At 51.5% G+C, this 21,280-nt stretch overlaps 8 protein-coding genes across 8 annotated transcripts; 5 read left to right on the plus strand and 3 right to left on the minus strand.

The window, feature by feature from the left end:
* Positions 1-14: 14 nt before the first annotated feature.
* On the plus strand, positions 15-1,769 carry M438DRAFT_275843 (putative AAA family ATPase; the record flags this gene model as incomplete). The annotated part of the gene is made up of 1 exon (XM_029900814.1): positions 15-1,769. The coding sequence occupies one exon, from the start codon at positions 15-17 to the stop codon at positions 1,767-1,769; it is 1,755 nt and encodes a 584-aa protein (XP_029759850.1).
* Positions 1,770-1,892: 123 nt separating this feature from the next.
* On the minus strand, positions 1,893-2,457 carry M438DRAFT_38156 (uncharacterized protein). Its single transcript, XM_029908905.1, has one exon. It carries the CDS (start codon positions 2,298-2,300, stop codon positions 2,016-2,018), a length of 285 nt encoding a protein of 94 aa, XP_029759851.1. The 5' UTR covers positions 2,301-2,457; the 3' UTR covers positions 1,893-2,015.
* A 128-nt stretch (positions 2,458-2,585) lies between these two features.
* M438DRAFT_275833 (SPX domain-containing protein) lies at positions 2,586-5,265 on the plus strand (the record flags this gene model as incomplete). Its single annotated transcript, XM_029900813.1, has 4 exons — positions 2,586-2,668; positions 2,719-4,234; positions 4,286-5,063; positions 5,120-5,265. 4 exons carry the CDS (start codon positions 2,586-2,588, stop codon positions 5,263-5,265), a joined length of 2,523 nt encoding a protein of 840 aa, XP_029759852.1.
* A 371-nt stretch (positions 5,266-5,636) lies between these two features.
* M438DRAFT_346589 (phospholipase D/nuclease) lies at positions 5,637-8,849 on the plus strand. Its single transcript, XM_029905715.1, has 5 exons — positions 5,637-6,526; positions 6,617-7,483; positions 7,538-8,027; positions 8,080-8,604; positions 8,655-8,849. Exons 1-5 carry the CDS (start codon positions 5,898-5,900, stop codon positions 8,751-8,753), a joined length of 2,610 nt encoding a protein of 869 aa, XP_029759853.1. The 5' UTR covers positions 5,637-5,897; the 3' UTR covers positions 8,754-8,849.
* A 295-nt stretch (positions 8,850-9,144) lies between these two features.
* On the minus strand, positions 9,145-10,334 carry M438DRAFT_299058 (uncharacterized protein). Its single transcript, XM_029902012.1, has 2 exons — positions 9,932-10,334; positions 9,145-9,878 (listed from the first exon to the last, which is right to left on the minus strand). Exons 1-2 carry the CDS (start codon positions 10,307-10,309, stop codon positions 9,258-9,260), a joined length of 999 nt encoding a protein of 332 aa, XP_029759854.1. The 5' UTR covers positions 10,310-10,334; the 3' UTR covers positions 9,145-9,257.
* A 1,441-nt stretch (positions 10,335-11,775) lies between these two features.
* M438DRAFT_38206 (phosphoribosyl pyrophosphokinase) lies at positions 11,776-13,834 on the plus strand. Its single transcript, XM_029908910.1, has 3 exons — positions 11,776-12,058; positions 12,102-12,175; positions 12,236-13,834. The coding sequence occupies exons 1-3, from the start codon at positions 11,874-11,876 to the stop codon at positions 13,723-13,725; spliced, it is 1,749 nt and encodes a 582-aa protein (XP_029759855.1). The 5' UTR covers positions 11,776-11,873; the 3' UTR covers positions 13,726-13,834.
* Positions 13,835-14,668: 834 nt separating this feature from the next.
* Positions 14,669-15,948, minus strand: M438DRAFT_375425 (uncharacterized protein; the record flags this gene model as incomplete). The annotated part of the gene is made up of 3 exons (XM_029908576.1): positions 14,669-14,743; positions 14,800-15,519; positions 15,589-15,948. 3 exons carry the CDS (start codon positions 15,946-15,948, stop codon positions 14,669-14,671), a joined length of 1,155 nt encoding a protein of 384 aa, XP_029759856.1.
* A 317-nt stretch (positions 15,949-16,265) lies between these two features.
* M438DRAFT_275562 (exocyst complex component Sec5) lies at positions 16,266-19,430 on the plus strand (the record flags this gene model as incomplete). Its single annotated transcript, XM_029900794.1, has 2 exons — positions 16,266-18,623; positions 18,705-19,430. 2 exons carry the CDS (start codon positions 16,266-16,268, stop codon positions 19,428-19,430), a joined length of 3,084 nt encoding a protein of 1,027 aa, XP_029759857.1.
* Positions 19,431-21,280: the final 1,850 nt, after the last annotated feature.

Genomic DNA, 21,280 nt, shown 5'->3' on the forward strand with positions numbered 1-21,280 from the left:
CATAACCACCTCCCATGTCATCACAACAGCTCGTCGATTGTCCTATCTGTAGCAAGCCCGTCAAGGAGCTGAATATCAATCGACATATCGATTCAGGTTGCCATGAATTCACCGACGAATCACCGCCACCGACACAGCAACCTCCCCCGAAACCAACTCAGGTGGCCAGCTTTTTCCAAACTCCAGCTGCCAAACGGACTCAGAGCATCCCCTCTTCTACCCAGCCCGTAAATGGCACCGAGGTTTACAAGAATGTCCAAATTCCCATCGCAACTCAGAAGAGACCTCTAGAGGATGTCAAGGAAGAAGACTCTCATCAACCTTTACCTAAAAGATCCAAAAATGTCAACCTGGAAAAAGCTGCCCCTCTGGCAGAAAGAATGCGACCACGTACTCTAGACGAAGTACAGGGTCAAGAGCTTGTAGGCCCAAAAGGTGTTCTCCGCTCCTTGATCGAAACCGATCGTGTTCCTTCTATGGTCCTCTGGGGCGGCCCAGGTACAGGCAAGACCACTATTGCACGCCTCATTGCTAAAACCGCAGGCAATCGTTTTGTTGAGATCAACAGTACATCGTCTGGTGTTGGCGAATGCAAGAAACTGTTTGCCGAAGCTCGCAATGAACTATCTCTCACTGGCCGCAGAACAATCATCTTCTGTGACGAGATCCATCGCTTCAGTAAAAGCCAACAAGATGTCTTCCTAGCCCCTGTAGAGAATGGCACAATCACTTTGATTGGAGCTACTACGGAGAATCCCAGCTTCAAAGTCATCAATGCTCTTCTCTCAAGATGTCGTACATTCACTCTGTCCAAGCTAGATGATGAGCACATTACATCTATACTCAGGCGTGCTCTGAGCCTTGAACCTCCCACGACACCTCACGCGTCAGAGTTGTTAGAAGGCAATGACTATGCACTACTTCGCTATCATGCAAGCTTTGCAGACGGTGATGCTCGCACAGCCCTGAATCTTCTTTCCCTTGCTCTGGATCTGTCAAACGATGCCGATACCACCGTTGAGACTGTCAAAGAAAACTTGACTCGAACATTAGTATACGATCGCCAGGGAGATCAGCATTACGACACAATCAGCGCGTTTCACAAGAGTGTCAGAGGTAGCAATCCTGACGCAGCACTCTACTACCTCGCTCGTATGTTGCAGTCCGGAGAGGATCCAGTCTACATCGCGCGACGAATGGTAGTCATGGCGAGCGAGGATATTGGTCTGGCTGACAACACCTTGCTTCCGTTGGCAACAGCTGCATACACGGCTGCCAAAGAGATCGGCATGCCTGAGTGCAGAATCAACCTTGCACATGCTACAGTGGCACTCGCTGAGGCGCCAAAGTCTACACGCTCATATCGAGGTCTCAATGCCGCGTATGCTGCTCTGTCAGAACCTGGTATTGCCGGCATACCTATTCCAGTGCATCTGCGCAACGCTCCGACAAGGTTGATGAAAGAACTCGGCTACGGCAAAGAATACAAATATAACCCGGACTACAGAGAAGGCAGGGTCGTCCAGGAATACTTCCCTGATAAGCTGCAAGGAAAAGTCTTCCTTCCAACAAGTCACCTAGGAGAGAAAGTCGACCCCGATCTGCCCCCAGACGAAGAGGAGGAGCCGAACGAAGAACAGGACGAGGATGGACTGGAGAAGTGGTCGGCTGAAGACGATGGAACTGACGACGACGACAATGTTGATAATGAAGAAGCAGAGCAGAACATGGATGGCGAAGATTTGATATTGAATCCTGATGGGGAATGACAATGAGGGCTTGGGATCGCCAATCCCAGGCAACTACCAACAACGAACAAGCGGGATCTCTAATCAGATCTGACAATGGCCAGATGAGCATGAGAGATCCGTGCCGAATATGTAGAGTGTCACAAAATTCTTCTGAGCCCCTGCGTGTCGAGGTGAAGCCTGGTCTCAGTCCTGATCATCGTCGAAGATGGATGGCTGTAGCTTGTCGTAGCACTGAACTGTCGATGGCAGTACATCGGTCTTCAGTCAGCACATGGCTTGAGACGAAACACAGAGTAAGACAAAAGCATGACATGGTGCAATTACACAGCTATCTTGCAGTGACATTCTGGGCGTCGGTGTGCAGGCACCTTGCATGCAGGGTGCACATGATGAGGCGAACGAAGTGGACCAGTACGCAGGGCGAGGGCCACATAACAAGGTCAAATGACATTCAAGAGGGCCGAAAGTGGTGTTGGTCGAGGAGGGACCGCGAGAAGCATACCTACGCCAAGCTGGGGGATTGGTTGTCTTGGAACCCAAGCCAATCATGATGGCACGGTGTCGTTACCCACGTTGAAGTCCATCACAGCGACTACGTGCGATACATTGAGGCTACCCACACCTGTAGATACAGATGTCCACGTGAGAGGATACCGGAATCAATAAGAACAACCGTTTGGCGTCAGCATTCTGGAGGGTGGACGATTCAACGATACCGACATCGAGCTCGGCCTTCTTCTTCCCGCACCCGCAGTGCCACTTCCGTCGTCGACATCATCATCGCACAACGAATATTCGGCCGCGCGACTCGAGAAGCTCGCGCGCATACTCGACATGAAGTTCTCGCATAGCATCCAGTTCAATGCCGTGCCCGAGTGGAGCAACAACTACATCTCGTACAGCAATCTCAAGAAATTGTCCGTCGCGTCCACGAAGCCCTTGCTTTCTGCCTACTGACGTACGCCAGGATATACACCCTCGAGAAGAGGCTTCACCAAGCAAATACCATCCCCGAAGATGTCGAGGCCTCACCACTTCTTGCCGGCGACAATGAGGACCCAGACAAGGTCTTTTCCCGCGCCCTAGACCACGACCTGGAAAAGATCATTTCCTTCTACCAGAACAAGGAGTCGGATATCTTTGCCGAAGTCGAGTCACTCCTCAAGGATGAACAGGAGTTTGAGGAAGAGACACAAGAGCAGGATGGAGAACACGAGGCTGGCCCGGCTGCAAGGAACGGTACTTTGGCAAAGGCGAGAAAAGCTAGCATCTTCAAGGGCTTCAGCATCGGTCGTCGAAGACGCGCCAGTACTTTGAGTGGCCATCAAGAAGAAGGCGAGAGTGATGATGAACGAACCGGTCTCACCAAGTCAAACTCTCGCGACGGCAACCCATACGACATGTCGGCAAGCTCCAATCTGGATTCTTCGTCGCGTAGACGACCTAGCAGCTCTCACGACTTTGACGACCAAGCCCTCGACGTATTGTACAACGAAGGCGTGACTCTCAAGAAACGCACCATCAGTCTATATGTCACCTTGTGCGAACTGCGCTCTTTCATCCAACTCAATAAGACTGGTTTCGCGAAAGTGTTGAAGAAGTACGACAAAACTCTGGACCGCAAGCTCAAGAGCTCATACATCAAGGCCAACGTCGACAATGCCTATCCTTTCCAACAGGATACTACCGATCGCTTGAATGTCAACATCGAGAAGCTCGAGACAGCATACGCAGATCTTGTGACCAAGGGCGATGTCGACCTGGCCAGACGTGAGCTGCGCCTACACTTGCGCGAACACGTCGTCTGGGAGCGCAACACCGTCTGGCGTGAGATGATTGGTATCGAGCGAAAAGCACAAGCCGCCAACATGGGTCTCGGCCAAACAATGCTGGGCGGTATCGAAGACCGCGGCAAGGCACGTTTGCAGGGTGACGAAGAGCTGGAGGCTACCAAGGAGGTTGTCACACCTCTTGGTAAGTACCGATGCCCACGTTTCCTCCTGTCAAGCACTTTCTATACTCTGGTGGCTGTGGTTGCCGTCTTCTTCATCCTGCTATTCGCACCCATCATGGAGTCTCCAGTTGAACAGAACTGCTTGGCGCTTGTCGTCCTTGTAAGTTTGCTCTGGGCCACCGAGGCCATCCCACTGTTCGTGACTTCGCTGCTCGTCCCCTTCCTTGTTGTGGTCTTGCGCGTCGTCAGATCCGAAGCCGAGCCTCATCGTCGTCTCGAATCCAAGGCAGCAGCAACTTACATTTTCGGTGCTATGTGGTCCCCTGTCATCATGCTCTTGCTCGGAGGCTTCACGATTGCTGCTGCATTGAGTAAGCATAACATTGCGAAGATGATGGCGACGTTCGTACTTAGTAAGGCTGGCACGAAACCTCGCAACGTGCTCATCACCAGCATGTTTGTTGCTATGTTTGCCAGTATGTGGATCAGTAACGTCGCAGCTCCTGTTCTCTGCTTCTCCATCATTCAGGTATGTGCTTCACCCAAGACTATTGAGGACAAAACACTGACCATATTGTAGCCCATTTTGCGAAACCTGCCGGCCGACTCGGATATGTCCAAGGCTCTGCTCTTGGGCATTGCTCTATCTTCAAACATGGGAGGCGCTGCCTCGCCAATTGCTTCCCCTCAAAACTTGATTGCCCTTCAGAACATGACACCAGCACCCGGCTGGGGAGTCTGGTTCTTCATCTCACTCCCCGTCTGCATTATCTCCATCCTCTTGATCTGGGGTCTGCTTTTGGTCACATTCCGTCCAGGTCGCAACACGACAATCGTGCCCATTCGCCCTATGAAGGACAAGTTCACACCTACCCAGTGGTTCATCAGCTTTGTCACTATTTTCACCATCGTGCTCTGGTGCTTCAGCCACCAGCTCGAATTCATGTTTGGTGACATGGGCGTTGTCGCCATTCTTCCTATGGTTGTCTTCTTCGGGTTGGGCATTCTCAACAAGGAGGACTTCAACAACTTCCTCTGGACCATCATTATTCTGGCTGCTGGCGGTTTGGCACTCGGAAAGGCCGTCAACTCGTCTGGGTTGCTGCGTACCATTGCCGAATCCATCACCACTCGCGTCGAAGGTCTCGGCCTTTACAGCGTGCTGGTTGTGTTTGCTGCCTTGATCGGTGTCGTAGCTACCTTTATCTCCCACACAGTCGCTGCCTTGATTGTGTTGCCCTTGGTTCAGCAGGTTGGTGAGGGCATGAGCGATCCACACCCCAACCTTCTTGTTATGGGAAGCGTTCTCATGGCTTCCGCTGCTATGGGTCTTCCCACTTCTGGGTTCCCCAACATGAGTAAGTTCTTGAATACCTGTAAACTGCTGCGAATGAGTACTGACGTAATACCACAGCTGCAATCATGATGGAAGAGCCCAACACTGGCAGACGTTACCTCCAGGTTAAGCACTTCATCACGCGTGGTGTACCCGCCTCAATCATGGCCTACGTCGTAATCATCACGGTTGGTTATGGCTTGATGTTGGCTGCTGGTATGTAGTCGGTTTTGGAACAAGATGAAGTTGCTGTTCGCGTATGGCGTTGGCATTTGTAATTTCACCGTCTTTGGCATTGTAAATTTGCGGGATGGATTTTATGCATACAGGGAAGAAGGGAGTGTTTTGTGTCTAGATGATTTTTCATACATGAATATGGCAGTAATATGAGCATACATAACCTAAGAGTTGATTTGACCACCAGCCAACTTTCAAGGGGATGTTTCTTTGATGGATCCTGGATAAGATGATAGCCAGCCACCCCTTGCAAGCCACACCAACTCCACTGATCTGATCTTGGTTTGGAAGCTGCGGGATGACATAATAGTAAGCGCGGGGCTCTCGTAGGTTAGGCGACACTCGAAACACCACACTTGCACCAAGATCGGACAAGTTGGGCGAGGACTTGTGTCTGGCGATCAGGTTTTCGGAAGGTGCAGCGTTCCTTCGATTTTCAAGGTAAACGTTAACACTCCGAGCTCAGCCGGTCTTTCTTTTCCTTGTCCCTCTTCCCCTCCTCCGCACTTCCTTATCTCTCAAAATCGATTGAGGTCATTGATTGGACCCTTTCGCGACTCGATACCTAATATCGCGTGCGCTGCGCATACCTAAGCGCTGACCAGTCCAAATACGCAACATGGGTCTTATCGGAAAGACGTCGCATGTCGACTCTTCGGCAGAGCAGACTCGTGACTCGACCGACGCGGAGCATAAGAGTGCTGGCGACCACATCAAGCATCCTTTCTCGGACCTGAGACAGAAGCTGAAGGAGACATCTCTCTACGACATCAAGGTCAAGGCCGTCCACGCGAAGCACAAGATTGGCAAGTGGCAGAACCTGATCAACCCAAACCATCGTCATGACGAAGAGCACGAGAAGGCTACCGACGAGAAGAGAACAAAAATCGGCGAAGGCCATCGCTTCCAAAGTTTCGCGCCGGAAAGAGATGGAAACAAAATCAAGTGGTACATTGACGGCCGCGACTACTTCCACGCCGTGTCGGTCGCACTTGAAAGAGCAAAGGAGACAATCTACATCGAGGATTGGTGGCTGTCGCCCGAACTCTTCCTGCGCAGACCTCCATTCACCACTCAAGATTGGCGTCTGGATCACATCCTGAAGCGTGCAGCTGAACGCGGCGTCCAAATCTACATTGTCGTCTACAAGGAAGTCAACCAAGCCTTGACCTGCAACTCTGCCCACACCAAGCGTGCCCTTCGTGCTCTCTGCCCCGAGGGAACTCCTGGCCATGGCAACATCCATGTGTAAGTTATGACCGTCCCCTCTTCTGTACATACCGCCACAGAACCGCGTGCAGCTCCCCAATCCATATCAAGTACTGATCTCATACACAGCATGCGTCACCCCGACCACAACGTCTTCGAAAACGCCGGAGACATGACCTTCTACTGGGCCCATCACGAAAAGTTCATCGTCATCGACTTCGATCTGGCCTTCATCGGCGGCCTTGACCTTTGTTTCGGTCGCTGGGACCAGATGCAGCATCCCCTAGCCGATGCTCATCCTTCGGGTGTCGAGAACGAAGTTTTCCCTGGACAAGATTTCAATAACAATCGTATTATGGACTTCCAGGATGTCAAAGATTGGAAAAGTAATGAGTTGAGCAAGGCCGATTATGGACGTATGCCCTGGCACGATGTGGCTATGGGTGTTATCGGTCCTTGTGTCTACGATATCGCCGAGCACTTCCAGTTGCGCTGGAACTTTGTCAAGCGTGACAAGTACAAGCGTGATGACCGTTTCGACTGGCTCACTCTGGAGGGCCGTGAGGGTGAAGATGAGGATCTGATTGCAGTCCAAAGGCCTAAGCATCCTGTTGGAGAGTACATTCACCACCCCATCTCGCCCATGAACGTCAAGACTGGCAGACCGGATCCTTCAAACGTCCAAGGCAGTGTCCATGCGCAGATTGTGCGAAGCAGCGCAGATTGGTCCAGTGGTATCCTGACCGAGCACAGTATCCAGAACGCATACTGTGAGATCATCAGAAATGCCCAGCACTTTGTCTACATTGAGAACCAGTTCTTCATCACTTCCACTGGAGAGGAGCAAGCACCCATCCACAATCTGATCGGTAGAGCCATCGTCGACGCTTGTGTTAGAGCTGGCAAGGAAGGTCGCAAGTTCAGAGTCATCATCGTTATTCCGGCTATTCCTGGATTCGCTGGTGACCTGAGAGATAATGCCGCCGCCGGTACTAGGTAAGATAGTCTCCTGTTTCCTCAGTGCTCACGCATCCGCTAACACATCTTCAGAGCAATCATGGACTACCAATACAAGTCGATCAACAGAGGAGAACATTCCATCTTCGGCCAGATCAGAAAGGAGGGTATCGATCCCGAGAAGCACGTCTTCGTATTCAACCTTCGCTCATACGATCGACTCAACAAGACACCAGCAATGAAGAAGATGGAAGAAGAGTCCGGTGTTACTTACCAAGAAGTCCAGCGTGCCCAGGCCGAGGAGATCATGTCCTCCGGTGTGCACGGTGGTGCAGAATCGTCTTCTTCCGACGAGGGCGAATCCGAGGATGATGAGAAGGAGCACTACAAGGATCGTAAGCGCAAGTTCGAAGCCCGTAGAGCGGCTGCCGGACTCAACAAGGATGAAGTCATCAGTGCAGACAGTGTGGCTAAGAGCGCCATGTTGGGCGAAAAGAAGGTTAGCGAGGAGCCATGGGACGAGAATGCCGCCGAACAAGAGAAGGAAAACTGGGTTCAGGAGGAACTTTACGTTCATGGAAAGGTGAATGAAACCACCTGTGAATTTATAAGGAGTAACGCTGACTTTGTGCTAGACTTGCATTGTCGATGACAGAATTGCCATCTGCGGAAGCAGTAACATCAACGATCGATCTCAATTGGGCTACCACGACTCGGAACTGACCATTATCATGGAGGATACTAATGCACTTCCTTCGATGATGGACGGCCATGAATACCAAGCTGGTCATCACGCTGCTACCCTTCGTCGTATGCTTTGGCGTGAACACTTAGGTTTGTTGCCTGCTCAGCCTTTGGACGCAAGCGAGGACCCTAACGCACAGCCCCCGGACGTCTGCCCTAACCACTGGTACGAGGGTGACGAATGGGACAAGCTTGTTACTGACCCCTTGTGCGACGAGGTTTGGAATATGTGGACCGAGCGAGCTACTGTCAACACAGAGGTCTTCCGTCATCTGTTCCACGCAGATCCCGATGACAACATTCGCACCTTTGAAGACTACCAGAACTTCTTGCCCAGGGGAGACATGAAACAGGGCCATCTGTACAACAAGTACCAACCCGAGGCTGACGTAAAAAGTAACCTGGACAAGATTAAGGTAAGTGGTATTCACTCCTTTCGATCTGAACAACTGCTCACGCAAATTAGGGACATCTTGTGTGGATGCCGCTTCACTTCCTCGAAAACGCAGAGATGGCTGAGAAGGGCTTGGCAGTCAACTACTACACTGAGAGTATCTACACCTAAACATGTTGATACGACGGGACGAGCTGGGATCACGATATCGGTTTTTGGGACGAGGGTGTTCATGGGAAGTGTGGCATACCCTTCTCAGTGACAGGCTTTATATTGTATACTCGATTGGTTTTAATTATATTACATGATCACGAACTCCTATCAGCTGTTGATTATGTCGCATTCGCTCCCTCTCGCGAGCAGCCTTAAAGGGGTGTGACTGTAAATAGTCAGAATCTTGTTCAGGTCGGAGTCGTATCCAGTGAGAGCACGCCGACTTGCTCATCTTCACGGATGTCTCCCGATCTGAAAGGCCTCGTACATGTCTATAGCGACAAGGGTATTTTAGTGCATTGGTAAGTTGCATAGTTGTCTTTCTTGCTATACCTTGAAATTGGCATTCCATCAACCACTACCAATTGAAGTCACAGAAATGCCGAGGCATGCATTCATGATGTACATTGAGCACGAGATTTAGAAGTGACTACCGGCGTCCCTTCCCCCTGTAGATTATATTCATGAGCCGTAGCCAAACTTCTTCATATCCATAGCGATATCCTTGACACAAGAGATAGCCTTGTCCGACCAAGCAGTCATTTGCAAGAATCCATGGGTCATATCCTCATAATGATGCCAAACAACCTCATTCTTCGCTTGCTTCAACTTGTGCGCATACTCAACACCCACATCACGCAGAGGGTCAAAGCCAGACGTGTAGATGGCAGCAGGGGGCTGGCCACCAAGTTTACTGATATCCTGCATACCGGGCGATATGTAGCGATTTGATGGCGGTGTACCTCTGGGCAAATAGTGATCGGCGAAACTGAAAATGCCATTGCACTCGAGGTAGTAGCCGCTGTTGTTTTCGACCGCGGCGGGGGTGTCGAAGGGAACGCGGGCTTCGGGGTACAGCATGATTTGTGCGGCGAGAGGTGTTTGGTTTTTGTCTGCACGGCGAAGGGTTGTTGCTGCGGTCATGTTGCCGCCTGCTGAGTCGCCGCCGCCCATTACTTTGGAGGGGTGTACGCCGCGAGCTTTGCCTCCATCGCCTTGGAGCCAGTCGATTACGGCGGAGTACTCATCTAATTGAATGGGGAAGCGGTACTCGGGGGCGAGTCTGTAGTCGACACCGTAGACCTGGAGCTTGTTAGCAACTTGCTTGTAGGTGATAATGATAGAGGGATGGTTACCTGTACTCCACTCTCTTCGGCCAGCAATCTCAGACCGTTCTCGAATTCATCGACTGAGCCGACCGTGTAACCTCCACCGTGAAAGTAGACCAAAGCAGCTGCTTCACCGTTCTTGCGTTTATCCTCTCCGCTCTTGGGATACAAGACACGAACAGGGATTGTTCCATGGGCCCCACGGATAGCAGTGAACTCGACCTCTCCAATGGGGTGAATTTTATCCTTGGGCAGGTTGTGGATACCAAAGACCTCGAGATGGTGGTTCCTCTCATCGTGGAAATCTTCCTGGCCTCCGAGGTGAAGTTTTGGGTGGTCCTTGAGGAAGGTCTGGATTTCGGGGTGCAGCTGACTGCGAGTGCCTGTGGTAGGGATGTCCGACATGATGGATGTGATTGAGAGTGGTAGTATACGTTAGAATGGTTTCAAGACGAGCTGAAGGGAGGGAGAGCAGTTTATAATAGGGGAGCAATAATCTGGTCAATACGTCACGCTTGGAGAGAAAGAGTTTCCATTGACATGTGGATGATGCTATTGCTTGTTGTTATGTCAATATCGATGCACCGGCTAAACGCAATTGATCTGGCCCTCGAGTCGAGTCTTATGATTGAAAATCTCCCTTGCTAACCAGTGAGCAACAGCGGAGGCCAACTCCGCGCATGTGTTCCAAGAACCAAAAATTTGTCAACCTTGTCGTCATTGTCGTAAGTGAAGAAATGTGGATGATGTGAAGGATGGGAAAGTCGTGTCCGCGGGGTATCTCGGTTGATCGGCATAACCGTGATGATACGGATGCAGGTCATAGGAAGGGTCTTAGTTGGGGCATGTCTGATGAAAGGTCAGGGTTGATGATCTGGAAGTACTCGAGAGAAGATGTTTGGCAGAAGAAACATACAGCACCGCATGAGCCGCAGGACTTTCCACCGGAGATGGTTGCACCGCACTTGGGACAAGATGAGTGAGACATGACTGCCGGAACTCGATTTGTTGCTTGGAATGAGATGGGCTGGGTTGCTGGTTACTTCTGAGAGAGGTTGGAAGGGCTGAGAACGACTCCTGATATGAAGAGAAGAAGGTAACAAGAAACAGAGAGTGGAAGATGGTCAGCAGATAAAGAGCTCCAGCCTCACAGCGACCACCCCGCGCAATATAGACACGCAAGCTCGCTGTGTGAGTGGAACGGCATGTGGTTGGAGGAAGTGAAGCTGACCGCTGTTTTCACTGTGCCTGCCACACTTTTGTAGCTACTCGTAGAAGATTGCTCAAATCCTTAAGATCCAAGTCAGATGGTTGTCACAGTGGATGCTGCACCTAAGTGAGGCATAACTTCTTCCACCAGAAATTGCACTGCGAACGCGACTGTTTGTTCTCGGACGCAAGCCATGGTTCGATTTTGCATAGCCTGCCTGCCAACATGTTCAGTTTGTTCATACCGTTCTCGGCGATAAAGCGTGCATTGTTAGGAGAAGAACACTCGTGTAAGCAATTGAGTTCAGCCAATCACGCGACACCAAAAATACTGTCTATTTTGCGTCCGGAGAGGTCAGAAGTGTTGTCCCGACAGCCGCATCAGGAAGCCATCACACCACGTCCAAATAATTAGATTAGCTCGTGCCGTAGAAGTAGTTTTCCGAGTGACATATTCTTTTGACTTCTTACTTCAGGATTTAGCAGTCCTACACAAGGAATTGACGCGATTGGAGAGGAGTCGCATTGGTCATTGCCAAGTGATATGGCACGGGCCGCGATAACGGAGCAAGCAAGCAAATAACTTCTATGGAGCAAAATTACGTCGAGCTCACTACCTCACCATGTGAAGAGAGCAGTAAAGCAGAACTCGCTTCAACGCGACAAACCACAACAAACGCCACGTCTCGCACGTCGAAGGCTCCGCGAAGCTCGGCGTCCACTCTAGTTCATACAACAACCACCCCCGTGCATCTTCAACATGCGTAAGACGTGTGTCTTCGGCGGCCGTAGCCACCCCGTCCTGACCGATGGCATCTGCGAGAGACTCGGCAGACGTCCCGACAAGGTCGATCTTAGAAAGTTCGCCAACGGAGAGACCAGTGTCGAGATCAAGACGTCGGTGCGCGACATGAACGTCTTCATCATCCAAAGCGGTTCTCAAAAGTATGGCATTTGATCATTGCCATGGACTCCGCTGACCGTTCAGGACCAACGACGACATCATGGAGCTCCTGATTATGATTAACGCTTGTAAGGGAGGCTCATCCAAGACTGTCACCGGTAAGATCGAACATACAAACAAGCTCTTTCGATGCGCCCAGCACTGACCAAGCTCTACAGCCGTCATGCCATACTTCCCATACTCGCGCCAGTCAAAGAAGAAGAGTCACAGAGGTGCAATTACTGCCCGCATGATTGCCAACCTGATGCACATTGCCGGCGTTAACCACGTCATTACCATTGACCTTCACGCAAGCCAGATGCAGGGCTTCTTCAAGTGCCCCGTCGACAATCTGGTCGCCGAGCCCCTCCTTGCCCGCTGGATCCGCAGCACCGTCGAGAACTGGAAGGAGGGTGTCGTTGTTAGCAAGAACCCCGGTGGTACCAAGCGTGTGACTTCGTTGGCCGATGCCTTGAAGCTGAGCTTCGGCATTGTCACCACTGACAGAAGACGCCCCAACATGGGCCAGAGCATGTACAACTCAGTCATCTACGAGACCGCCACCGGCGAGTCCATGGCCCCAGTCGAGGTCTCCTCTGCCGCAACAGCTGCCGCAGCTGAAGAAGTCGAAGCCGAGCAACACACCGACCTCGACCACGCTCCTCCGATCGAGCACGACTTCGCTCCCCAGTCCGGCGACAGCAAACCTTCTGACTATGCAAACTCCGAGAGCCGTCCAGATAACTTCCAACGCCGTCCCGGAAAGCCGCGCTCGACCACTGCATTCAACAGCAGGCTGTTGGGTGCCCCGGCTCTTCCCAGCCCCTTGGCTCAGTTCTCGCGCCCCGACTCGTCTGACGGCCTGAACAAGGAGGGACAACATGATGAATCAAGCGACAAGCCCGACAGTGTCTCCGCACTCGACGGCCCACCTAAGCTTCACCGCGTGTCCACCGCACTCGGCACCGTTCAGCCTCCTGCTGAGCCCACCGAGGACAACGAAGACGAAGAAGCCGCCGATGAGTACACCGACGAGCGTGCCCGTAACGTCATTACTGGTCGTCTTATCCACGGTCACCTTGTCGACGACGATTTCCCCTCGCCTGTTATGTCCGCCATGTCCAGCTCCACACCCGGCCTCTACCCCATGAGAAGCGCAGGCTCCGACGATGAGGAGGTTCCCGACCACATGATGCAATCTTTCGCATCCATCGCATCTTCTCGCCGTCCTGACTTTGCTCTTGGCGGTACCGGCGACGCCACAGCCTCAGACGACGAAGAGGAAGAAGCTCTCCAAGACCCTGAGCTTGAGACCACTATCACACTTGTCGGCAACGTGCGAAATCGCCCCGTCTTCATCGTCGACGACATAATCGACAAGTCTGGCTCATGGATCGCCGCTGCCGAGACGGTCGTCAAGCGCGGTGGTGCCACAAAAGTCTACTGCATGGCCACCCACGGTCTCTTTGGCAAAGACTGTCTACGCGAGATGGACGAGTGTGACGAGATTGATGCGATCGTTGTCACCAATGCCTTCCCCATTCCCGAGGAAAAGCGCAAGGGCATCCGCAAGTTGGTTGTCTTGGATGTCAGCACTTTGCTCGCTGAAGCTATCCGCCGCAACAACCACGGTGAAAGCATCAGCCAGCTCTTCATGCATCACGAGTAGCTTTCCCACACCGGGAGCACGAAAAAGAAAAGGGGTTATTAAAGGGAAAGAATGGTATAGGGATGCCTGGTTGCTTTTTCACTTGCATTGGGCTCTGGCGTATATGAGGCGCACCACACAACATGCTTTCTGAGAAGACGAGAAGAACGATACGCACGGAAAGGAAGGAAACATTGCTGGTCTTTTGCTCTTTTACTTCAGTGGAGTTTATCAAAGCATGGCTATAGCACAACAATCGAACGGAAACACATTTGAATCATCTCTCGATGTCCATTTTCCAGCGCTTAAAAGATACTGCACATCGCGACAGCTAATCAAGAATGACATCTTGATCGTCACCTTCCTCTCCGCATCCTGCTCTTATGCTGTAGCTGTTGAAATGTATCATTTTATGACTTTGATGTGTTCGTACATGGAGTACATGGCAATGTATCAGTCTTGGCGGGCACTTTCTTCATCCTCAGATACTTTGTACATCTTGATAGCTAGAAATGTCAGCACGTTAAAAGCTGAGAGCATGCAGCCAATACAGATCTCTGACTGCCAGATGTATGTCGCCATTTTGCTTTAATACACGGAGAGGTTGCTGTGCCTTGTGATGAGCATGCCGGAAGCAGCTGAACTGACTGCCGTGTTCTCGGGCCGCGACGGACGTAGATAGCCGAAAGCTCCCGCCGACCCGACCTCCTCCACATTCCCAGGAAATTTGAACAAACACATGGAAGCATGGAGGATGGGGTAACATGTCAAAGAAAATGGGCGGATATGGTATTTAGGAAGAGGGTGTATTTTACAGCGATAAACAAGGGAGAGAAAGAACAAAAGAGGAAGGTAAGAGGAAAAGGAAGAAACCGGCATTTGATATATTTTCATCAGTCTCTCGTTCTCACTCGCCTCACCACCACTCGTGCCAATCGTCTTTCTCAAGCAATAAAGCAGATTTCTAAGCGAGCTTGGCGATGACAGCGGCAGCGTACTCGTGGGTCTTGGCCGAACCACCGAGATCACCGGTGATGGTCTAGAAACAGAGTCAGTATTTTGGCTAGGTAGGGAGTAGAGAAGCAAGAAACATACCTTGCCCTCGGCAAGAACATCGAAGATGGCCTTCTGGATTCTGTTGGCCTCGGTGTGGAGACCCATGTGTTGCAGCATCATGATGGAAGAAAGGAGGAGAGCGGTAGGGTTGGCAAGGGCCTTGCCAGCAATATCGGGAGCGGAACCGTGGACGGCCTCGAAGATGGAGCACTCGTCACCAATGTTACCCGAGGGGGTCAGACCAAGACCACCGATCAGACCGGCGCACATGTCGGAAAGAATGTCACCGTACAGGTTGGGCATAACCAGGACCTTGTCGTTGTAAGGAGTGGGGTCGGTGACGACCTTCAAGCAGGTGTTGTCGAGAAGCTCGGCATCGAACTCAATGTTGGGGTACTCCTTGGACAGCTCGCGGGCGGTGTTGAGGAAGAGACCGTCGGACATCTTCATGATGGTGGCCTTGTGGACAGCGCGAACCTTGTTCAAGCCAACCTCCTGGGCGTACTGGAAGGCGAAGCGCAGGACACGCTCAGAGGCAGCGCGAGTGATGAGCTTGATGGACTGGACAACACCGTCGACAACGACGTGCTCGATGCCAGAGTATTCACCCTCGGTGTTCTCACGGATGAGGACAGTGTTGACACCATCGTAGGGGGTCTTGTAGCCCTGGATAGACTTGCAAGGACGGACGTTGGCGAAGAGGTTGAAGGTACGACGGAGAGTCAGGTTGAGAGAGACGTGACCCTTGCCAACGGGGGTCTAGAATGGGGGAGTCAGTCTGGGGAGATTTTGCAAGAGCGGGCGCATAGAGGCAGCGGTGGGACATACGGCGAGGGGACCCTTCAGGGCGACGTAGTTGCGGGAGATGGACTCAATGGTCTCGTCGGGGATGACGGTCTTGCCGTCCTTCAGGCGGGGGGTGACATCGACGGGCTCCCACTTGATGGGGACGTTGGCGGCGGAGAAAATGTCCTTGACCGACTGGGAGATCTCGGGACCGATACCGTCACCCTCGATCAGGGAGACGGTGTACTTGCCGTCGTTGCCCTTGGTACCCTTGAACTTGGCGACCTTGTCACCGGCGGCGACGGCGTAGGAGCGAGCGAAGGAAAGTCTGGTGAACTGCTGCTGTCTGGCCTGGCGCAGGCACTGGCGCGCAGGGCTGGCCAATGTTCGGGGTCCGAGCATGTTGATGAATTGGCTGAGAGAGCGAGAGACGACGGGGAGAGGAGATTGCCGGTCGAGAGTGCGTGGTGGAGGACTTCAACAGCTTCGAAAGCGAGGCTACCAAACAGCGCTTTTCGAGTCGGCTCGCGACAAGGGACAAGCCGGAGCGGGAGCCAGCATGCGCCAAGAGATAATCGCTCCCATCTGATACCCCCCGCATCAACACGACTGAACACGCTGGCGGGCCCATGCATTGACTTTGAGGACGTGTACTCGTACAGCGACAGCCAGCCAGTCACTACTTGAGTAGTCAATGATAACTGTAGCATCAACTTCCAATGTCTGCCGAAGTCGAGCGAGAGCTGCTCAATCATTACAAGCTCGACTCCTTATATCCTTCAGAATGGCCGGACCGCGACGATGACGACTACGACAGCGATGCTGCCACTGACGCGACAAGCGCGAACCATAGGGAGTCCAAGTTCGCTGCTCTGGATCGCACCCTCTCTGCTGGAGGGAAACGATCCGACAACAGTGTGCAGAAAGATGAACCCGACCCTTTGGGCATCGTTCCTAGCGTAGTACACGAGTTGCGTCGCCGTGGACTGCCCGTTGAGGAGAACCTCCGTCTACGCAATCGTTTCATGCTGTCGTCGACCACCTTCTCGCCGAACCTGTTCCTCTCTCAAGTCCACCACTCCGCTTCGACCGACTCCCTACTCAACGGTCTTGATTTTCTGTCCCGTTCCATCGAGCAAAAGTCCGCTTCACTGAAACTGCTGGTCGAGTCCAACTTCGAACGCTTTGTTAAGGCCAAAGCGACTATCGATAATGTATACACCGAGATGCGTACCCAAGGTCAGCAGGCCATGCCAGTTTCTCCCGGCCATCAACGACGACATTCGAGGCACACGAGTAGGGGAGGCATCTCACATTTCCGTACTCCCAGCGGAGCTCTGACACCAACCGTAATCAACAAGCTGCCCGACAAGAAGAAGAATGCTCTGACAAAGGAGAGTGAATATGGCGTTCTTGGAATAAAGGCTCCCTTGATCGAACTTGGTGCAAAGGCCGAAGAAGTCTGGGGCCCTGCACTCGGCGGTCGCGAAAAGGAGGAAGATCTCAAATCTGTCCTGTCTTATGTTGAGCAAAATCGTGACGTGTTTGGTATTGGCCAGGCTCTACAAGATGCCATCCGCAAGAAAGATTACGATTCTCTTGTATCTGAATACAACCGTGCCAAAAAGCTTGCCAATGATGCGACTCGAAAAGCTGAAACTAGTCAAGAACTATCAGACTCGGACGTTCATCAAATTCTGGTTGCTGCAAAGGTTTGGTCGGACGCTCAATCTCAGATCGGTGCTTTCAAGCGCGAATCTCGTAAACAACTATCTGCCGCAAGGACTCGTCGCTCTACACCGTCTACTGCTGGTCAGCCTGACACGACTATGACATTGATAGCGACACTACTACAGATCGACATGGATGATAACCCCATCACGTTCTGGCTTTTCAGTCGATACAACAACCTCAAAGAAAAGCTCACCCGCTCGTTCGATCGTATGCGCATCGAGATTGAGGTTTCGAGACGACGTCTCGCATCTGCAGAACCGCCTACGCTTCAAACTTCGAAGCTCCATCTACAGTCTGCAGTGGCAAACTTTGTGCAAGACCGAAATTCGAACAACGAACCCAATGCTATGGACGCCTCGAAGATTATCGACTTTTGGGAAAAGGTGCAAAGCGCACTGAACAGTCTGCTATCTTCCCAGGGTGGGCTTTTAAGCGAGATTGTTGAGTTCTGGGAGACTGCAGAGTCATTCATCTCGCACAAAGCCCAGAGAAATCTACCCACCGGAGTCTTTTCTTCTGAAGGCGGTCGTCAGCATCTTGATCTGAGAGAAGACGAGATCAGCCGCCTTCGTCATTCTGCTACCGATCTGCTGAACAGCATGCGTGAGAACGTCTTTTCATTCTTTGTCGATTCTCCTGTTGAGGATATCTCGTCACTATTTTCACCGGTTCCTGCAACACCCGATACCCCTTCTTCTAGTCTGGCCAGTGATCAACGCATGTTTTCCTTCGATGTCAACAACATCCCTGAGCCCTCACCCAAACGTGGTGAATCATGGGAGAAATTCGCCTTTTGGGCACCTTACGCAAACTCTTTGAGCGGTGTCCACTATCTCAGTAATATCTTACTTCTTGTCGGTACATCGGCTGGCGAGGTTGCTAGCCTCTCTCTCGTCAGAGATAATTATCGGATGGCAGAGCAGCTCAAGACCATGGTCAGTGGAGTGCGTGAACGCTGTATTCAGGCTGTCTGTGCTGCTTGGAACGTCGACTCCGACAAGACCAGATATCTCGAAGACTGGTCAAGACATTCAGATCGCCGAGATCTTACCAACATGCCGTACCGCTTCAGCGCCTTTGAGGAAACTATCCTTGGCGATATGCAGAAGATTCTGTACATTTCTGGGGCAATGTCACGTCCTGGTTATGAGGACGTCGTTGGGCCTCCGCCTACCAAGCTTCTACAAATGGTCAGACATCAGTTCATCACCAGCATATACAAGACCCTTAGCGGTGCAGTTGAGAACGCGGAGAAGAACAAGAAATTGGAAGAGTCAGGTATCGTGGACCCAGATGGTCTTACAGTGCCGATAGCGCAAGGTGGTCTGGGTGCGGACAACAACGTCTTGACAACACGAGCAACCGACAAGGTATGTCAAACCATGCATGCAGCCATTCTGTCAATGCCTAACTCAGCTTACCAGAACGTCCGTCTACTACTCACACTTAGCAACCTTAACCACTTACGCCGTGAAGTCGTTCCACAACTAATCTCGCAATTCGAATCTTCCTTCTCGATCAAATTCACCGATGAATCAAAGCAAATCCGCGACGTACTCAAACAAATTGACGACCGCCTCTTCCAAGGCTATGTCAAGCCCACCACAACACAACTCCGTGTGATCATCTCCGCCGGCATCTCATCACCCAACTGGTTGCCAAAGACCTCGTCACGACCTACCAACGCTCGTCCCTATATCTACGATGTATTGCTTGCCTTGGTACTGGTCCATACTGAAGTCTCGACCACAGCAAGCACCTTGACTTCACCCTTGCTATCTCACTTCCTAGAATCTGCTAGCGAGTCTCTTCTTGCTGCTTTCTCTGAACGTCGCACCTACTCACTTACGGCTTTGATGCAAGCAACCCTCGATGTCGAGTTGCTAGCACAAACGCTTTCTAACTACACGACTGAGAAGGCTTCGGACATACAATCGAGGATATACCTGGTGCTTGATGAGAGAACAGATGCAGATGCCAGGACCAGACTGCAGGCCGAGCTTCCAGAGATGAGAGCGATCTTGAAGAGGCTAAGAGAAGGCACGAAAGGACAGTTTGGATGTTTCAGACGCGAGAGGAGAGTCAGAAGTGAGAGACCAGGCAGCTCGAGAAGTGGTGGCACGGCAGGTCATGGATCGGTGGTCGGGTAAAAGTCTACCGAAACGCCATCGGACAAAATTCCAAGTCTCTATGAACATTGACACAGCTGCGCCGTCTTTAATAGATTCGCGAGAACAAGCCATTTGACCAACAAGAGCTCTCGTATACTCTTTAGCCTGAAGAAGCTAGCTCATGCGCAAACCCTACGACGGAGGCAGGCGCGATGCAAAGTGTTTCACAATGAGGCAGTCAGGCAGTCTGGCAGTCAGGCAGTCAGGCAGCCGCGGCCAGGGTCACACCGTTGACGACCACTCGACGCAACCATTGTGCTTTTACGAGATCAACATAATTGTTAGAGATACCAAAACGAGTTTGGCGATATTCAGAACTATGATTTACATTGACTGTGTGGTTTGTTTCTAGTTGGTGGTCATGTGACTGCTGCAATCTGCACGTGTCCTTTATCCTAGACACGATCTTTCGAAGTTCACCACGAGACCCTTGCACCAACTCAACTGACAAACCCGAACTATTGTGCTCGGATATCATCCTCGCTGTAACCACTATGATCAGAAAGGATGATATCTTCACATTATCGAGATGCTCCCTTACACAGGCCGCATAAGCGCACAATATCCCGTGGGTTAGTCAAGTTGATCGCAGCGATGCACGCTCTCAATGGAAGCCACCTCCAGCCTAGAAGGATCGTGCATTTCTACCGTTCGCTATGTGGAGAGGTCATATTTTCACTATCACCTTGATATCTTATTCCACAATCTCAATAACCATCCTGTCGAGTTTTGCATTGCCGCACAATCACCCAGCCTGAGTGCAAACTAGAAAATTGACCGGACCGTTTGAGATGCAGATGCATGGATATGCGTGCTACTCAATAGCGGTAGAACTACCGTGTGTGTGTGCAACCAAACAACTCTGGCCAACGAATGTTCTGTTGGTACCTCTGGTGCGATTTGTGATATGACAAAAGCGTAGATATTGAGTAGAACCAAGGGTTTGATGTCTTCGTGATTCTCTAGAGAGCTAGGGAAGCGCTACTCCTCTGGAAGTGATACTCGACAACCAGAACACTCTATATCTCGACACATAGCCGCCTTGTAGAAGCGTAGGAGATTAGACCGATATACCACGGGCTAGCTACATAGATGCAGAGTTGATTTGGGATATCGGAGTAACGTAGACGTAGCCGCAGTAAAATTGACCCGGCACCGAACTCCCTCTCGCCTGCAAGGCATTGCAACCTTGGCTGCAAAAAGGCAGGATACTTTTGATGATCAAGTACATGTCCGTTAAGAGCGATACTGCCCCTTGATCTCTTTGGACCTACATCAAAAACCAAAACCAATGTGCCTTTTGACTGCTATGTTATAAGGAGCCTTGCTAGGCTGAGAGTTCGGTTCTGTTGCAATTCCTGTTCCCCTACATATACGTTGTTAGCATCGTGGAAGAAACCCGCTCCCATGGACCAGGCGTGTATCGGATCGTTAAGCATCGACAAGACATGCTTCGAGGCACGACTATCATTCGTATAAAAGTTGTTCATAATGTTTCCGTATGCTCGACTTGTCCGAAAGATGCCCATCTATGCAACGGCTTGTCAAGACTCGTGGCACTTTGGCAAAAGACAACCGGTCGTCGTAAGCAGGGTCGCCACCTGACAGTTGAACACGAGCTCCGGGCAGTGCAGAATGAACCAAGGCAATTCCTGGATATTGTGATGAATGCTTTGATTGCCCTTCAGTTGCAAGTGTCAACATGCGACGGATGGCCCACGACCGAGCTACATACGCGTGTGCGTATCTTGGTCGCATCGACAACAGAATCCAGTCCAATGTGCTCAACAGGGAGCAATCCTGGGTTTCAACATATTGGACATGACGGA

This window comes from Aureobasidium pullulans, assembly GCF_000721785.1.
Source record: "Aureobasidium pullulans EXF-150 unplaced genomic scaffold scaffold_11, whole genome shotgun sequence".
Lineage (NCBI taxonomy): Eukaryota > Fungi > Ascomycota > Dothideomycetes > Dothideales > Saccotheciaceae > Aureobasidium > Aureobasidium pullulans.

Bases quoted from the DNA above. Each gene is read 5' to 3' on its own strand.
- M438DRAFT_38156 (XM_029908905.1), bottom strand. From the start codon at position 2,300: ATGATTGGCTTGGGTTCCAAGACAACCAATCCCCCAGCTTGGCGTAGG.
- M438DRAFT_346589 (XM_029905715.1), top strand. From the start codon at position 5,898: ATGGGTCTTATCGGAAAGACGTCGCATGTCGACTCTTCGGCAGAGCAG. The intron at 6,527-6,616 runs GTAAGTTATGAC...TCTCATACACAG, and splicing joins GGCCATGGCAACATCCATGT to CATGCGTCACCCCGACCACA. The intron at 8,605-8,654 runs GTAAGTGGTATT...CACGCAAATTAG, and splicing joins GTAACCTGGACAAGATTAAG to GGACATCTTGTGTGGATGCC.
- M438DRAFT_299058 (XM_029902012.1), bottom strand. From the start codon at position 10,309: ATGTCGGACATCCCTACCACAGGCACTCGCAGTCAGCTGCACCCCGAA. The intron at 9,879-9,931 runs GTAACCATCCCT...AACAAGCTCCAG, and splicing joins CCGAAGAGAGTGGAGTACAG to GTCTACGGTGTCGACTACAG.
- M438DRAFT_38206 (XM_029908910.1), top strand. From the start codon at position 11,874: ATGCGTAAGACGTGTGTCTTCGGCGGCCGTAGCCACCCCGTCCTGACC. The intron at 12,059-12,101 runs GTATGGCATTTG...CTGACCGTTCAG, and splicing joins ATCCAAAGCGGTTCTCAAAA to GACCAACGACGACATCATGG. The intron at 12,176-12,235 runs GTAAGATCGAAC...CAAGCTCTACAG, and splicing joins CTCATCCAAGACTGTCACCG to CCGTCATGCCATACTTCCCA.